Source organism: Rhinolophus hipposideros (genome assembly GCF_964194185.1).
Source record: "Rhinolophus hipposideros genome assembly, chromosome: 18".
Classification (NCBI taxonomy): domain Eukaryota; kingdom Metazoa; phylum Chordata; class Mammalia; order Chiroptera; family Rhinolophidae; genus Rhinolophus; species Rhinolophus hipposideros.
The window spans coordinates 42,311,802-42,325,174 of record NC_138064.1 but is presented as its reverse complement, the minus strand read 5'-3'; the positions used below and the strand labels follow the sequence as shown (position 1 = coordinate 42,325,174).

Sequence of the window (13,373 nt, the reverse complement as noted above, 5' to 3'; positions counted from 1 at the left end):
TATAACAACAACAAAAAAGACAGCTTGTCAGGTCACACTGAAAACTCAGTTGGCATCTATACAAGACAGTATCCCATTAGAGTCAACAAAATTTCTTTGAGTTAATTATGTGAACTATATAAATAAGATACATGAAACTATTGGTAAGGGTTGCCTTAGTCTTTGAAATTCTGGAATTATTTTCAACATTTGATGCTTTTGTTTTATTGGTTTGCTCTTTACAGAAATGTACACTGATTATTAGCAATATTAACATTCTGCTATGGGACAACAACACAAGTTCCAGATAACAATAAATTATTTGAAATCGTCGGCAAGTGAAATAATCATTCTATTTTACACTTTAAAAAAAAGTCACAACATCCATTTTGTTTCACTAGGTCAAACTCTATACCTCTAGACATTTTAATGTCAATTAACATGATTAGTGGAATAGTTTATAGTTTTAAATTAAGACATAGAATTTAAGCTTTGGTGGAGACAAAGATATAAACGTGATGGAAAATACAAGAGAGCATCAAATAAGCAAGTAACACTTGGGTTGCAAAGGTCACTTAAAAGGGATACTGCCTATTTGAACCCAGTAAGGCCAGTTTTAAAGTTAATAAAAGGAATAGTATAAGAAAACTTACAAATGGCAGCAACACTGTTATGTTTTTTTTTTCCCCCAAGTTAAGCAATAACGCCTCAAGCATTAGAAACATGAAAAAAGATCATACTAAAATGTTATAGACCAGGACCTAAAAATCTCTCCAATCAAACTTGCTAACTATGTCATGTTAAAAACCTGTTACAAATATGGACCACGATTGTTTGGCAGTAATGCTGGTTGTTCAAATGAAGAAAATATAAAGAAAGCATTAATGCAAAATTTGTTCCTGTTACTCAACACTAATGCAAGATTCAATTTCGTTTTAATGACAAACTACATTAAGCTTCATGAGTACAGCAAAAGTTAAATGAGTGAAAAGAGTTTAAAAGCTCCTTTCTTGATTTCTTATAGTTTAATCTTTAAAAATCAATATTTATAACAGGCTATAATTTAAGTTCTTGTCAAGAATTAGAACTCACAGAAAAATTCCTAAATTAAATATAACAATTTGATGAGATGAGTGTAACTATCTTATAAAAAAGTAAGTATGCTAAAGACATAGAGACTTAAGCATCAGGACAGATTTTAGTCAGAGAACACATTCTTACCCAATTTATTACCATGTATGTGGTTGTCATAATATGTAGGTTTATTTTATAGCAGAAAATAAAAGATCATAGCCAGACTCATGCATGTAAATATATTTTGATGGCAAATGAAATCAAATAGGACCCTGCCAAGAGATGCCAAGTTTAACTGTGATTAATACAACAATAATTAGTTGATGAAAACATACTATTTCAGTGACATTAGCCATGGAAATATATTTAATAGATTTTAAAGATAATTTTAAGGGAATTTGTTGTATGCTGGAAGCAGTTCAATTGTTTTAATGTGTTTCACTTATATACACAAACTAAAATAATTTTCTATTTTGATATCTCCTTCCCAACACTTTCAAGATTTAAAATAGTCTAGCAAAAGTTGACAGTAAGTTTTAAATAGTTAATTAACAAACAACATGATTTAAACATATTGTTACTAGAGTGAAAAATAACATATTTTTTTAAATCACTTTGGTGTTTTCTAAAATGTCAATACCAGTTACAATTGAGACTACAAAATCACAACAATGCATTAGAAATGGTAACTGATGTCAACTCTTAGAACAATAGTTGGCAAAGTGATTCTATCTCGCCCTCCCCCCTTTTTTAAATAAAAAAAGATATTTTAAATAAGGAAATATACACAAATGGTACCCAGGGTATATTGGTGGTGGGAAGGAATTACAAATGTATGCAAAGCTAAAGACAATGCAAATATCTCTTTTAAGCTATGCTAAAGAATTGGTTATATCTTTGATATGTGGGGCATATTAAAGCATGCTGGATAATGTTAGTAAGAATCTGACTTAAAATGATGTATAAGAAAATTTCCAGCATATACACACACCGATATTTGGCATGTTCAAAAAAAGAACAAATGCATTTTACCATAAAAAATATCTGCATACTTCCATCCTTCAGCAGAATTATTCGCTATCACTAGAGTTACACATTCATTGTTTTAACACTTTCTTCAAATACTGTTTACTCCTGAAAATAACTTTTAAAAGCATAAATAATATTCTGCTTCCATATTAATCTATAATGAAATATCTGATTTACTATAATGAGCATTTTAACCAATGAGGCTGTATAAAACAATTTTGAATATTCATAATCAAGTATTCATGTGCATACATATAGATTCAAGGTTTCCTATTTGTTCAGATTATTGTAAAACCCTCGCCAAACTGCATGGAAATGTTGGTCAATTGATGATACCATTTAAAATGGAGGGACAAAAGCAGCAGCAGCAGCAGAAATTTTTGGATTGTATGTGCTACTATTCAAACGAACAAAGAGGAAACCTAAGATGAATCTTCACTGAGAACATATATGTACTCTTCAAAAAAATAAATGTGTCAAATCTGATTTATGTACTTAAAATATCTGTACATAGGTTTTCAGGCAAAAGCACGAATCTGTATAAAATCCGTTAATTCCCATTTCACCATTTACCTAACCCAGTCATTCAGCATTTACATTGCACAGTATATTCAGAGTAGTTTAACAACATTTTTAAAGATGACTCAAGTGCATTACACTGCAAGGTTCAGATTCTTACATAACAATAATGTCACTCAGTTAACTTTTCAATGGACTATACTCTACAGTAAGAGAAAAACAAACTGAAAGTTATAATAGCAGCAGCATCATGCAAAATACCCTTGGTAACCAAAGTTCATTTATAACAAGAAGAAACATTTTTCCCTCCCCCCAACAAGCTTTTCTTAGAGCATTTTGAAATATCTGGCTAGCACTACAAGACTTTACTGTGAACAAAAGGAACATTACATCGAAGCACTTATTAAGGGCTTACATTGATGAGGAAATATGTCGTATATTCAAATTTCACCCTCAAGCACCTTTAGTTTAATGATTTCTTAGTTATTTTCAAACAACCAATTCATTACCCCATGAAAACTTAACTGATCACCATTTGTGTTATGTTTTTGGCAGAGAAGCCATTCTTCATAAGGCATTTTATTCATGGCATTTTTTAAAATAGAAAATTAGCCATTATTTCTATTTCAACAGATTACATCAATGTTCTCTCCCTCTACCCTGTTTCCCTGAAAATAAGACCTAGCCGGACAATCAGCTCTAATGCGTCTTTTGGAGAAAAAAGTTAATATAAGACCCGGTCTTATTTTACTATAATATAAGACCGGGTCTTATATAATATAATGTGAGACCGGGTCTTATTTTACTATAAGACCCGGTCTTATATAACATGATATATAAGACCCGGTCTCATATTAATTTTTGCTCCAAAAGACGCATTAGAGCTGATTGTCCGGCTAGGTCTTATTTTCAGGGAAACACGTCATATATATAGATATGTATCTATATATCTATATTTGTAGATAGATATACTTCAACAGCTACTCAAAGCAGGAAATAATTTTTAACAGAAGAATCAGTGAAGGCAAAATAAATATCTTTTTTTCCCCTAGAGATTTTCTAGGTTAAAAAAAAAAAAAAAAAAAAACAAACCACAAGAATTGCAGCAAGTCAAAATTCCAGGTCAAAATCAAGACAACTTGTATGAGTCATAAACAATTGTGTGGGGAGCCCTTTTACATGTAGCCACCAATAATGCAACAACAGACTCTCAAATTTCCCAGTAAAGCACATATAGAATTTTGCTTTGATGTTAGACATGGACGATGCAGCATTCACACAAGGTTAAGGGTCTGGCACCCTGACATGCAGCCAGTGGGTGCCATATGAGTCTGTGCCTCAGATGTACGCCAGGGTATGGGCCCAGCTAGTGTTCTGCTGATCCCAGAACTGACCCTGTATTAATGCAGTTGAGGGCTCATGTTTTGGCAGGGTCTGGAGTTTAATTATGCAGATTTGTTTTTGGAAGATCATAACTGGAAGTGTCTACTGCCAGATAAAAGCCAAAGTAGTACAAACTGTATTCCGATGATGGCACATAGGGAGGGATTTAACCCGGAAACACCTCCACAGTCAGTATAATCCTCCTGTTGGAAAAAAAACGATAAAGAAAAATACTGAAAAATAGTAAGATCTTCCAGAGCACCCCATGTTTAGCCCACCTCTGAACTCACCTTATACATTGTTTTAATTTGAATACAAATAAATTACATTGTCTTAGATTTTATTAGTCAATGATTTTGGATAAAGCAATTTCCCTAGTACCATTTAGAAGGCTATACAATTTTCGTTGTAGATTCTGATGATTATGAAAGAAAATACTTTAATAATGAGTACTATTTTGAGTAATATTCCAACTTCTAAATAAAAAAAAAACAACCTCGTTTTCATAGGATTATAAGTACAATAAAAAAAAATAAAATTTAATGTTTTATAATTCCCAAGAATTATGATTTTAGCAATTGTGTTCAATTAAGCACATTTTGGGACTGACAAAATAAATAAACTTGAGAAGTAAACTTCTATTTTCTATATTCCTTATATCCAGTTTCAAAGGTGAACACACTATCCTACATATGAAACATCTGGACTTTAATCAATAATTAAAATAAAAAGAATGTATTTGAATCATAAATGAATGGACACTCTGAAAACATATATACTAAACAAGGAGCTATGCTAGCAAAAGAGATTTATTTTGTTTAGAAAATCATGAAGCAATAATGAATATACTCATTTGGATTCTGTACTGTCTAGTAGTGGCTCATTAGGTTCCCTATTAATGAAAATTTATTATTTATCTTTTATTCCTAGGTTCTGCATTCTGTAACATTTTCTACTTCCTTTAATTCCTTTTAATATATTGAATTTCATAGAAAGACCCTCTTATCTAATTATTTTTCTAAACATCATGTAAGAATTCACTAATCCAAGGTTCATCTTCCAATAATCAAAATAATAGGCTATATAAGTAAATAAACAAACAAGTAAATAAATAGCTGTTCTATTCAGAATAATTGCACAAAGACTGAACTCCCAGAGAACAGAATATTAGATCTTTTTGCATACTAGGGTTTAATTCAGTGCCTGCCATCCAGTGAATAAGTAAAATTTCTTTCTTGAATTGTATTTTAAAGCTACAGAACTCTTTTTTTTTCTGTTTCAGAGAAGACTGAGAAAAAAGCATCTATTAAGAAAAATTTCATTTTTCAAAGATATGCCCTAAATCTTAAGGGAATCATTAAAAAAAAATCAATTCTTACTCCCCATCCTATTTGACTTTTCAGGAGTATTTGACAATGTACAATAGTCTCTCCTTGAAACATTTTCTCCTGCAACTTTATCTAACACATCTTCTGGTTTCCCTCCAAACTTGTTTGTGGTCCATCTTACACTCTTTGGCTTGACCTCCGTCTCTTTATGATCCATACATGTGGTTTCCAAAGGTTAGTTCTTGCTCTTCTTTATCCTTTCTCCCTACGTGATCTAACTTAGTTCTGTAGCTTTACATTTCACATATTTGTCATTAACTCATACTGTAATTTTTTAAATATGAAAACGAGCTTCATTTTTTGGTTTTAATTCGGCTTTTTAGTTATAATTGACAAAAAAATTGTAAGAGATTTAAAATGTACAATGTGGTGATTTGACATACACTCTGAAATAATTGCTCCCATCAAGATAACACATTCATCACCACATATTTATATATATTTTTCCTTTGGTTAGAAATATTTAATACTTACTGCTTAGTAAATTTCAGTTATAGTGTAACCAACATAATCAACCATGTTTTATTAGATCCTCAGACCTCATTCATCTGAAAATCTATAACCTTTTACCAAACTCTCCCTATTTCCCCCAGCCTCTGACAGCAACTTTCTACTCTTTGTATGAGTTAGATTTTTTTTTTATTTTTTATATATTTTTAAGATTCCATATATAAGTGATACCATACAGTATTTCTCTTTCTCTGTCTGGCCTGTTTCACTTAGCATACTGCTCTCAAGGTGCACCCATGGTGTTGAAAACGGCAAGATTTGATTTTTTTATGGCTGAATAAAATTCCATTATTTCTATAAACATTTAATTTGTCTCTCTTGACTATTATAAATAATGCTGCATTGAACATAGGGGTGCATATATCTTTTCTAGTTAGTGTTTTCATTTTCTTTGGATAAACACCCAGAAGTAGAATTTCTGGATAACATCGTAGTTCCATTTTTAATGTTTTGAGGAACCTCCATCCTCTGTTCCATAGTGGCTGCACCGATTTACATTCCCACCAACAATGTACAAGGCTTCCCTTTTCTCCACATCCTTGCCAACATTTGTTATTTCTTGTCTTTTTGACAACAGCCATGCTAACAAGAGGTGGCATTCATTGTGGTTTTTACTTGTATTTTTCTGATGATTCGTGATGTTGATCATCTTTTCATGTACCTCTTGGCCATCTGTATGTCTTCTTTGGGAAAACAGGTCTGTTCAGATCTTCTGCCCATTGTTTCATCACATTATTAGTTTTTTTATATTGAGTTGGATTCTTTATATAGTTTGGTTGGTGACCCTGTATCAGATATATGAGTTAAAAATTGTCTCCCTTATCTTGTGTAAAGTTCTGCAATAAACATAGGTGTGAGGGATGTAAAAATAAAATAAAATAAAAACTATAAAAAAAAAATTGTCTCCCTTTTGGTATTAGGTTGGTTTAAAAGTAATTGCAGTTTAAAAGGTTAAAAATAATTGCAAAAATTGCAATTACTTTTGCACTAACTTAATAAATTTAATATTTTTGGTTTCCTTTGCTGTGCAGAATCTTGTAAGTTTGATGTAGTCTCACTGCTTATTTGAGGTTCTTTTTGTGCAGAGTGCAAGATCGTGGTCCAGTGTCAATTCTTTGCATGTGGCTGTTCAACTTTCCCAGCATCATTTAATGAAGAAACTATCCTTTACCCGGTGTATATTCATTGTTCCTTTGTCATAAATTCTCTCTCTCTCTCTCTCTCTCTCTCTCTCTCTCTCTCTCTCTCTCTCTCTCTATATATATATATATATATATATATATATATATATATATATATATACATACATATACACACACACACACACACATATATATGTATATATATGTATATATATATACACATACACATATATATATGTATATATATATGGGTTTATTTCTGGGCTTTATATTCTGTTCCATCGATCTATGTATTTTTCTTTTTTAAATGGCAGTACTATGCTGTTTTGACTACTGTAGTTGTGTAATATAGTTTGAAATCAAGAAGTGTGATGCCTCCACCTTCATTCTTTCTCAAGATTACTTTAGCTATTCAGAATTTTTGTGGTCTCATACATATTGTAGGATTGTTTGTGGAAAATGCCACTGGAATTTTGATAGGGATTGCACTGAATTTGTAGATTGCTTTGGGTAGTGTGGATACTTTAAAAATGTTAATTCTTCTAACTTATGAACACTGCCATTTCAGTTATTTGTGTTTTCTTCAATTTCTTTCATTAATGTTTTATAGTTTTCAGTGCACAGGGCTTTCACTTCTACGGTTAAATTTATTCCTAGGTACTTTATTCTTTTTGATTAGATTGTAATTGGGATATTTCTTAATTTCTTTTTTTTAATAGTTCATTAGTGTATAGAAGTGCAACTGACTTTTGTATATTGACTTTGTATGTTGTAATTGTACCAAATTCGTTTATAAATTCTAATAGTTTGGGGGTCGTTAGGGCTTTGTATATATAAGATCATGTTATGTGCAAATGAAGTCTTACTTTTCCCTTTCCAATTTGAATGTCTTTTATTTCTTTTTATTGCCTAATTGCTCTGTCTAGGATTTTCAGTGCTATGTTGAATAACAGTGGTGGGAGATGGCATTCTTGTCTTGTTCCTAATTTTAGAGGAAAATCTTTCAGCGTTTTACCATTGAGTATGATGTTATTAGCTGTGGACATGTCATGGATGGCTGTTATTATGTTGAGGTATGTACTTTATTACCATCGTTGTTGAGTTTTACCAAAATCATATTATTAAATTTGGTAAATGCTTTCTGTGTATTTATTGAGGTTATCATGTCATTTTATCTCTCGTTTTGTTAATATGGTGTATTATATTGATTAATTTGAGATGTTAAGCCATCCTTACATCCTTGGAATAAATCCCATTTGACTATGGTATTCATATACCTTTTAATGTATTGTTGAATTCAGTTTGCTAACATTTTGTTGAGGATTTTTGCATCTATGTTCATCAAGAATACTGGCCTTAGTATTAGCTGAATATATTTAGGTGCGTCTATGTTGGTGCATAAATATTTACAAATGTTATATCTTCTTGTTAAATGATTTCTTTATCATTGTACAATGACCTTCTTTGTCTCTTATTACAGTTTTTGTGTTAAAGTCTATGTTGTCTAAGAATAGTTAACCAGACTTTTTAAAACTTTTTTATTTTCATGGAATGTCTTTTTTCATTCCTTCACCTTCAGTCTCCATGTGTCTTTAAAGTTGAAGTGTGTCTCTTGTACACAGCATATAATTATGTCTTGTTTTTTTTAAAATCCATTTAGCCATTCTGTGTCTTTTGATTGGAGAATTTACATTTAAAGTAATTATTGATAGGTATGGACTTACTACCATTTTGTTGTTTTCTGACTGTTTTGAAATTCTTTGTTCCTTTTTTCTTCTCTTGCTCTCTTCCTGTATGATTTGATGTTTTTCTGTAGTGGTATGCTCAGATTCCTTTCCCTTTATCTTTAGTGTATCTACTATATGTTTTTGGTTTGTGGTTATCAAAGGTTACGTAAAACATTTCATAACACTGTATTTTAAGTTGGTAACCGCTTAAGTTTGAACACATTCTAAAGCTTTTTTTACCCTCTCCCCACCACCTTTTATGTTTCTGAAGTCACAATTTACATATTTTATATTGTGTAACCATTAATTATTGTATTTTAACAACCATACTAGATATATGTGATTAACCCACTACCATTACATTAGATTATTTTGAATTTATATATTTATCTTTACCAATGAGATTTATTTTTTTCATGTTTTCCTGTTACTAATTAAATGTTTCCCCAAAAATAAGATCTAACCAGACAATCAGCTCTAATGACTCTTTCAGAGCAAAAAGTAACATAAGACCTGATAATATATGATAGTAAAATAAGACCGGGTTTTATATTAATTTTTGTTCCAACACATGCATTAGAGCTGATTGTCCGGCTAAGTCTTATTTTGGGGGAAACACTGTAGCACCATTTTGTTTTAGCTTAAAGAAGTGTCTTTAAAATTTCCTGTACGGCCACTCTAGTGGTTATAAACTCCTTCAGTTTTTGATTGTCTCAAAATTCTTTATCTTTTCTTCAATTCTGAAGGACAGTTTTTCTGCGTAGAGTAAACATGGTTGTCAGGTATTTTCTTTAGCACTTTGAATGTACCATTCTACTACCAAAGGCCTGCAAATTTGCTGCTGAAAATATGCTGATAGTCTTAGGGTTTCCTTTGTACATAAGAAGTTGTTTTTCTCTTGATGCTTTTAAGATTCTCCTCTTGTCTTTTACTGTGATAAGTTTAATTATAATGTGTCTTAGTGTGAGTCTCTCTTTTTTTAATTTAAATATAATACTGCGTAAATTTAAGGTGTACATATTAATTTGATGTATGTGTATTATAATATGATTGCTATTTTAGCAATAATTAGTACCTCTATCACATTAAACAATTATCCTTTCTTTTTAGTGGTTGTTATAATTAAGTTCTAGTCCCTTACAAAGTTTGATGATAATAATACTATATTGTTGTCTGTATTCACTGTACTGTGCATTAAACATGTAGGACTTATTTAATACCCATTTTGAGTTTGTATCCTTGAACAACACCTGTCCTATTCTCCAACCCCTCCCCCCCAATCTTTTGGTAATCTTTGTTTTTATGTTTTTTTAGTAGATGAATAAATAATTTTTATTTTTTTTTAAAGTTTTTTCTTTTTTTAAATGTACTTTTTTTTAAAACTTTTTTTATTTTAAGTGTGGTTTTCCAGGACCCATCAGCTCCACGTCAAGTAGTTGTTTCAATGTAGTTTTGGAGGGCACAGCTCACACTGGCCCATGCAGGGATCGAACTGGAAACCCTGGTAGTACAAGCCTCACGCTCTAACCAACTGAGCAAACTGGCCACCCCAAGTGTGGCTTTTTTAGATTCCACATATAAGTGATATCATACAATGCTTGTCTTTCTCTGTATGACTTATCTCACTTAGCATGCGTTCCAGGTCCATCCATCTTCTTACAAATGGCAGAACATCTTCCTTTCTCATGCAAACTTACATTGTGTTTGTTTGTGTGTGTGTGTGTGTGTGTGTACCACTTCTTGTTTATCCATTTGTCAATAATGGATATTCAAGTTGTTTCCTTATCTTGGCTTTTGTGTACAATGCTGCAATAAACATGGGAGTACAGGTATCTATTTGACATCCTGTTTTCATTTCCTTTGGGTATACACCCAGAAGTGGAATCACTGGATCACGTGGTTGATCTATTTTTAATTATTTGAGAAACCTCCATATTGTTTTCCATACTAGTTGCACCAATTTACATTCCAACCAACAGTGATAAAGTTTCTCTTTTCCCACATCCTCATCAGCACTTGTTGTCTCGTCTTCTTGATGAAGCCATTCTAACAGGTGTGAGGTGATATCACTCTGTGGTTTTGATTTGTATTTCCCTGATGATTAGTGATGTTGAGCAACATTTCATGTACCTGTTTGCCATTTGGATGTCTTTTTTGGAAAAATACCTATTTAGCTTTTATGCCCATCTATTAGATTTTTTTTTTAATTTTGATTTGTATCACTTCTTTATATATTTTGGCTATTAACCACTTATCCAATATATGGATTGAAAAACTGTTTTTCCCATTCTGTAGGTTGCTCTTTCATTGGGTCAATTATTTATTTTTCTGTGCAGAAGTCAAGCTTGACATCATCCCATTTGTTGATTTTTAATTTTACTGTTTGTGCTTTTGGTGTTATATACAAAAATTACTGCCAATACCAATGTGAAGAAGCTTCTTCCCTGTTTTCTTCCGGGAGATTTATGTCTAATATTTTCATCCACTTTCAGTTAATTTTTATGAGTGGTATAAGGTAGAAGTTCAATTTCATTGTTCTGCATGTGTTTGTCCAGTTTTCCAACACCATTTGTTGAAGAGACTCTCTTTTCCCTATTGGGTGTTTTTGCCTCCCTTATTGAATATTAGTTGATTGTATTTTATATATTGTTAGATTTTGTTTGCTAATATTTTGTTTATAATTTTTGCATCTATGTTTTTGAGAGATATTGGTATGTACTTTTCTTGTAATGCCTTTTTCTGGTTTTGATAGCAGGATAACATTAGCCTCACACAACGAGTTTGGAGGTATTCCCTACTCCTCAATTGGTGTGGCTGGTTTGGATTCCTCTAATTTATAACTCTGGGCTTTCTGGATGTAGATGTCTGTTTCTTTCTGCACACCAGGAAAATTTTCAGCAATTATCTCATCAAATAAGTTTTCTGCCTCTTTTTGTCTCTCTTCTCCTGGGATTCTATAATGCAAATTTTGGTTTGCTTGATATTGTCTTATTTTTTTCTTTTTTGCTTCTAAAATTGGATGAATCCAGTGCCCCGTTTTTGAATATACTAATACTTTCTTCCACTTCATCTAGTCTGCTATTGAACTCTATTAAATGTTTTCATTCAGTTAATATACTCCTTAGCTCTGTAACTTTTATTTGGTACTTTCTTATATTTTCAATGTCTTTGTTGAAGTTCTCATTTGGTTCATGCTTGTTTTCCTAACTTTGGTGAGCATTTTTATGACCATTATTTTGAACTCAATCACTCTTCCTTCATTCGGTCTGTTGTGGAATTTGTCTTTTTCTTTTGTTTAGAACATATGTTCTGTTTCTTCATTTCCTTTGATTCTCTGTGTAGGTTTCTGTGCATTAGATGAAACAGCCACATCTCCAAGTCTTGAAGTGGGTATTTCTTAGTGGCTCCCAGTAGCTGAGGTTGTGCCGACACTTGTCATTGTCCTGGGTGGGCAGGGGTGGGGGGAGAGTGTGTTCTCAGTGTGACCTAGATTCAGGATGATTGGAGTCTGAAACAAAAGTAAGCAGCATCTAAAATACGTAAATAGATCTCTTTCCAGGAAAGACTGGGAGATGTGCATTTCTGTCTGCTCTTTCTTCTCTGAGCCCTGGGAGGATGGCCATGGAAAGTCCTCATGGGCCCATTAACAATTGTTTCTTTGCTACAGTCTTGTGGGTCTCATGGATGTAAGTCCCTAATAACTGTAAGAGCTGGGTATTTTGGGGGCCCATCTCTCAAGTGGAAGTCTTAAAAGTTGGGGTGCTAGATGTGTCTAAACCCTTCACTCCTCAGGGAGAACCTAAGAGTTGAGTTCCCTCCTGATTTTATGTTGCTGTGATGGGGATGAAGGTTACGGCAATAGAGTATCTCAGCCTTTCTTACCCACTGATGTGGGTATTGTCTTGTTTACCCAATGTGAAGGAGTCACTCAGCTGGATTTCTTTCAGAGGGAATTTCTTTGTTGATAGGCATAGATTTGGTGTGTCTGTGGGATAAGGTAAGTTTGGGGCCTCGTATGTCACAATCTTGGACAAGAACCTCACTAACTCATATTTTTTGCCATGAATTCTCCTCTGATTTCCACATTCATTGAGCTCCACCACCTCTCCTCTTTTACGTCTCAGAAAGCTCCCACACTTGCCTCAAAACATTATTTTTCTAAATGACACGTTTAGGAGTAGTCAATCAGGTCAAAGACAACAAGTCGCCTGCTATTCCTCCCTTTTTCTCAAATCTAATGCAATAGCATGTCTTAATAACTCTAGCTTTAAAATATATCTCCAAAACTATTACTTTCACTATATCACATCCAAGTCACCATCACGTCTTGCCCACACTTCCGCAAAATCTGCTTCACTGTTTCTATTCTTGACCTTTTGACATTTTTTTTTCTCCAGAAAGCAGTCCTCTAAAAGCCAAAAAATCAAATCCTTTCACTGCATTCTTGAAATTTCTGATCACTCTCAGAACAAAATCCAAATTTCTTAACAAGGCCTACAAAGCCTTGTGTGGTCTGGAGCCTGGCTGTCTCTCCTTCATACTCTTGTATTCCTCTTCCCTCCTCCATCACTCATTCTGCTCCAATAACACTGTCTTTCCCTGTAACGAATCAAGGTGTTTAC

At 32.7% G+C, this 13,373-nt stretch overlaps 1 protein-coding gene across 5 annotated transcripts in view; it reads right to left on the bottom strand.

Moving 5' to 3' along the window:
• Nucleotides 1–1,275: 1,275 nt before the first annotated feature.
• The window catches only part of CACNA2D1 (calcium voltage-gated channel auxiliary subunit alpha2delta 1), a 469,014-nt gene continuing 456,916 nt past the window's right edge, over nt 1,276–13,373 (bottom strand). For 4 of the 5 annotated variants that reach the window (XM_081079528.1, XM_081079529.1, XM_081079531.1 and 1 more), the window contains one exon: nt 1,276–4,187. In XM_081079528.1, coding sequence (XP_080935654.1) covers nt 4,071–4,187 — 117 coding nt within the window. In that variant the 3' untranslated portion in view covers nt 1,276–4,070. Of the gene's footprint in view, nt 4,188–6,480; nt 6,668–13,373 lie in introns of those variants that run through there. The other variant, XM_081079530.1, reaches the window with a different exon arrangement.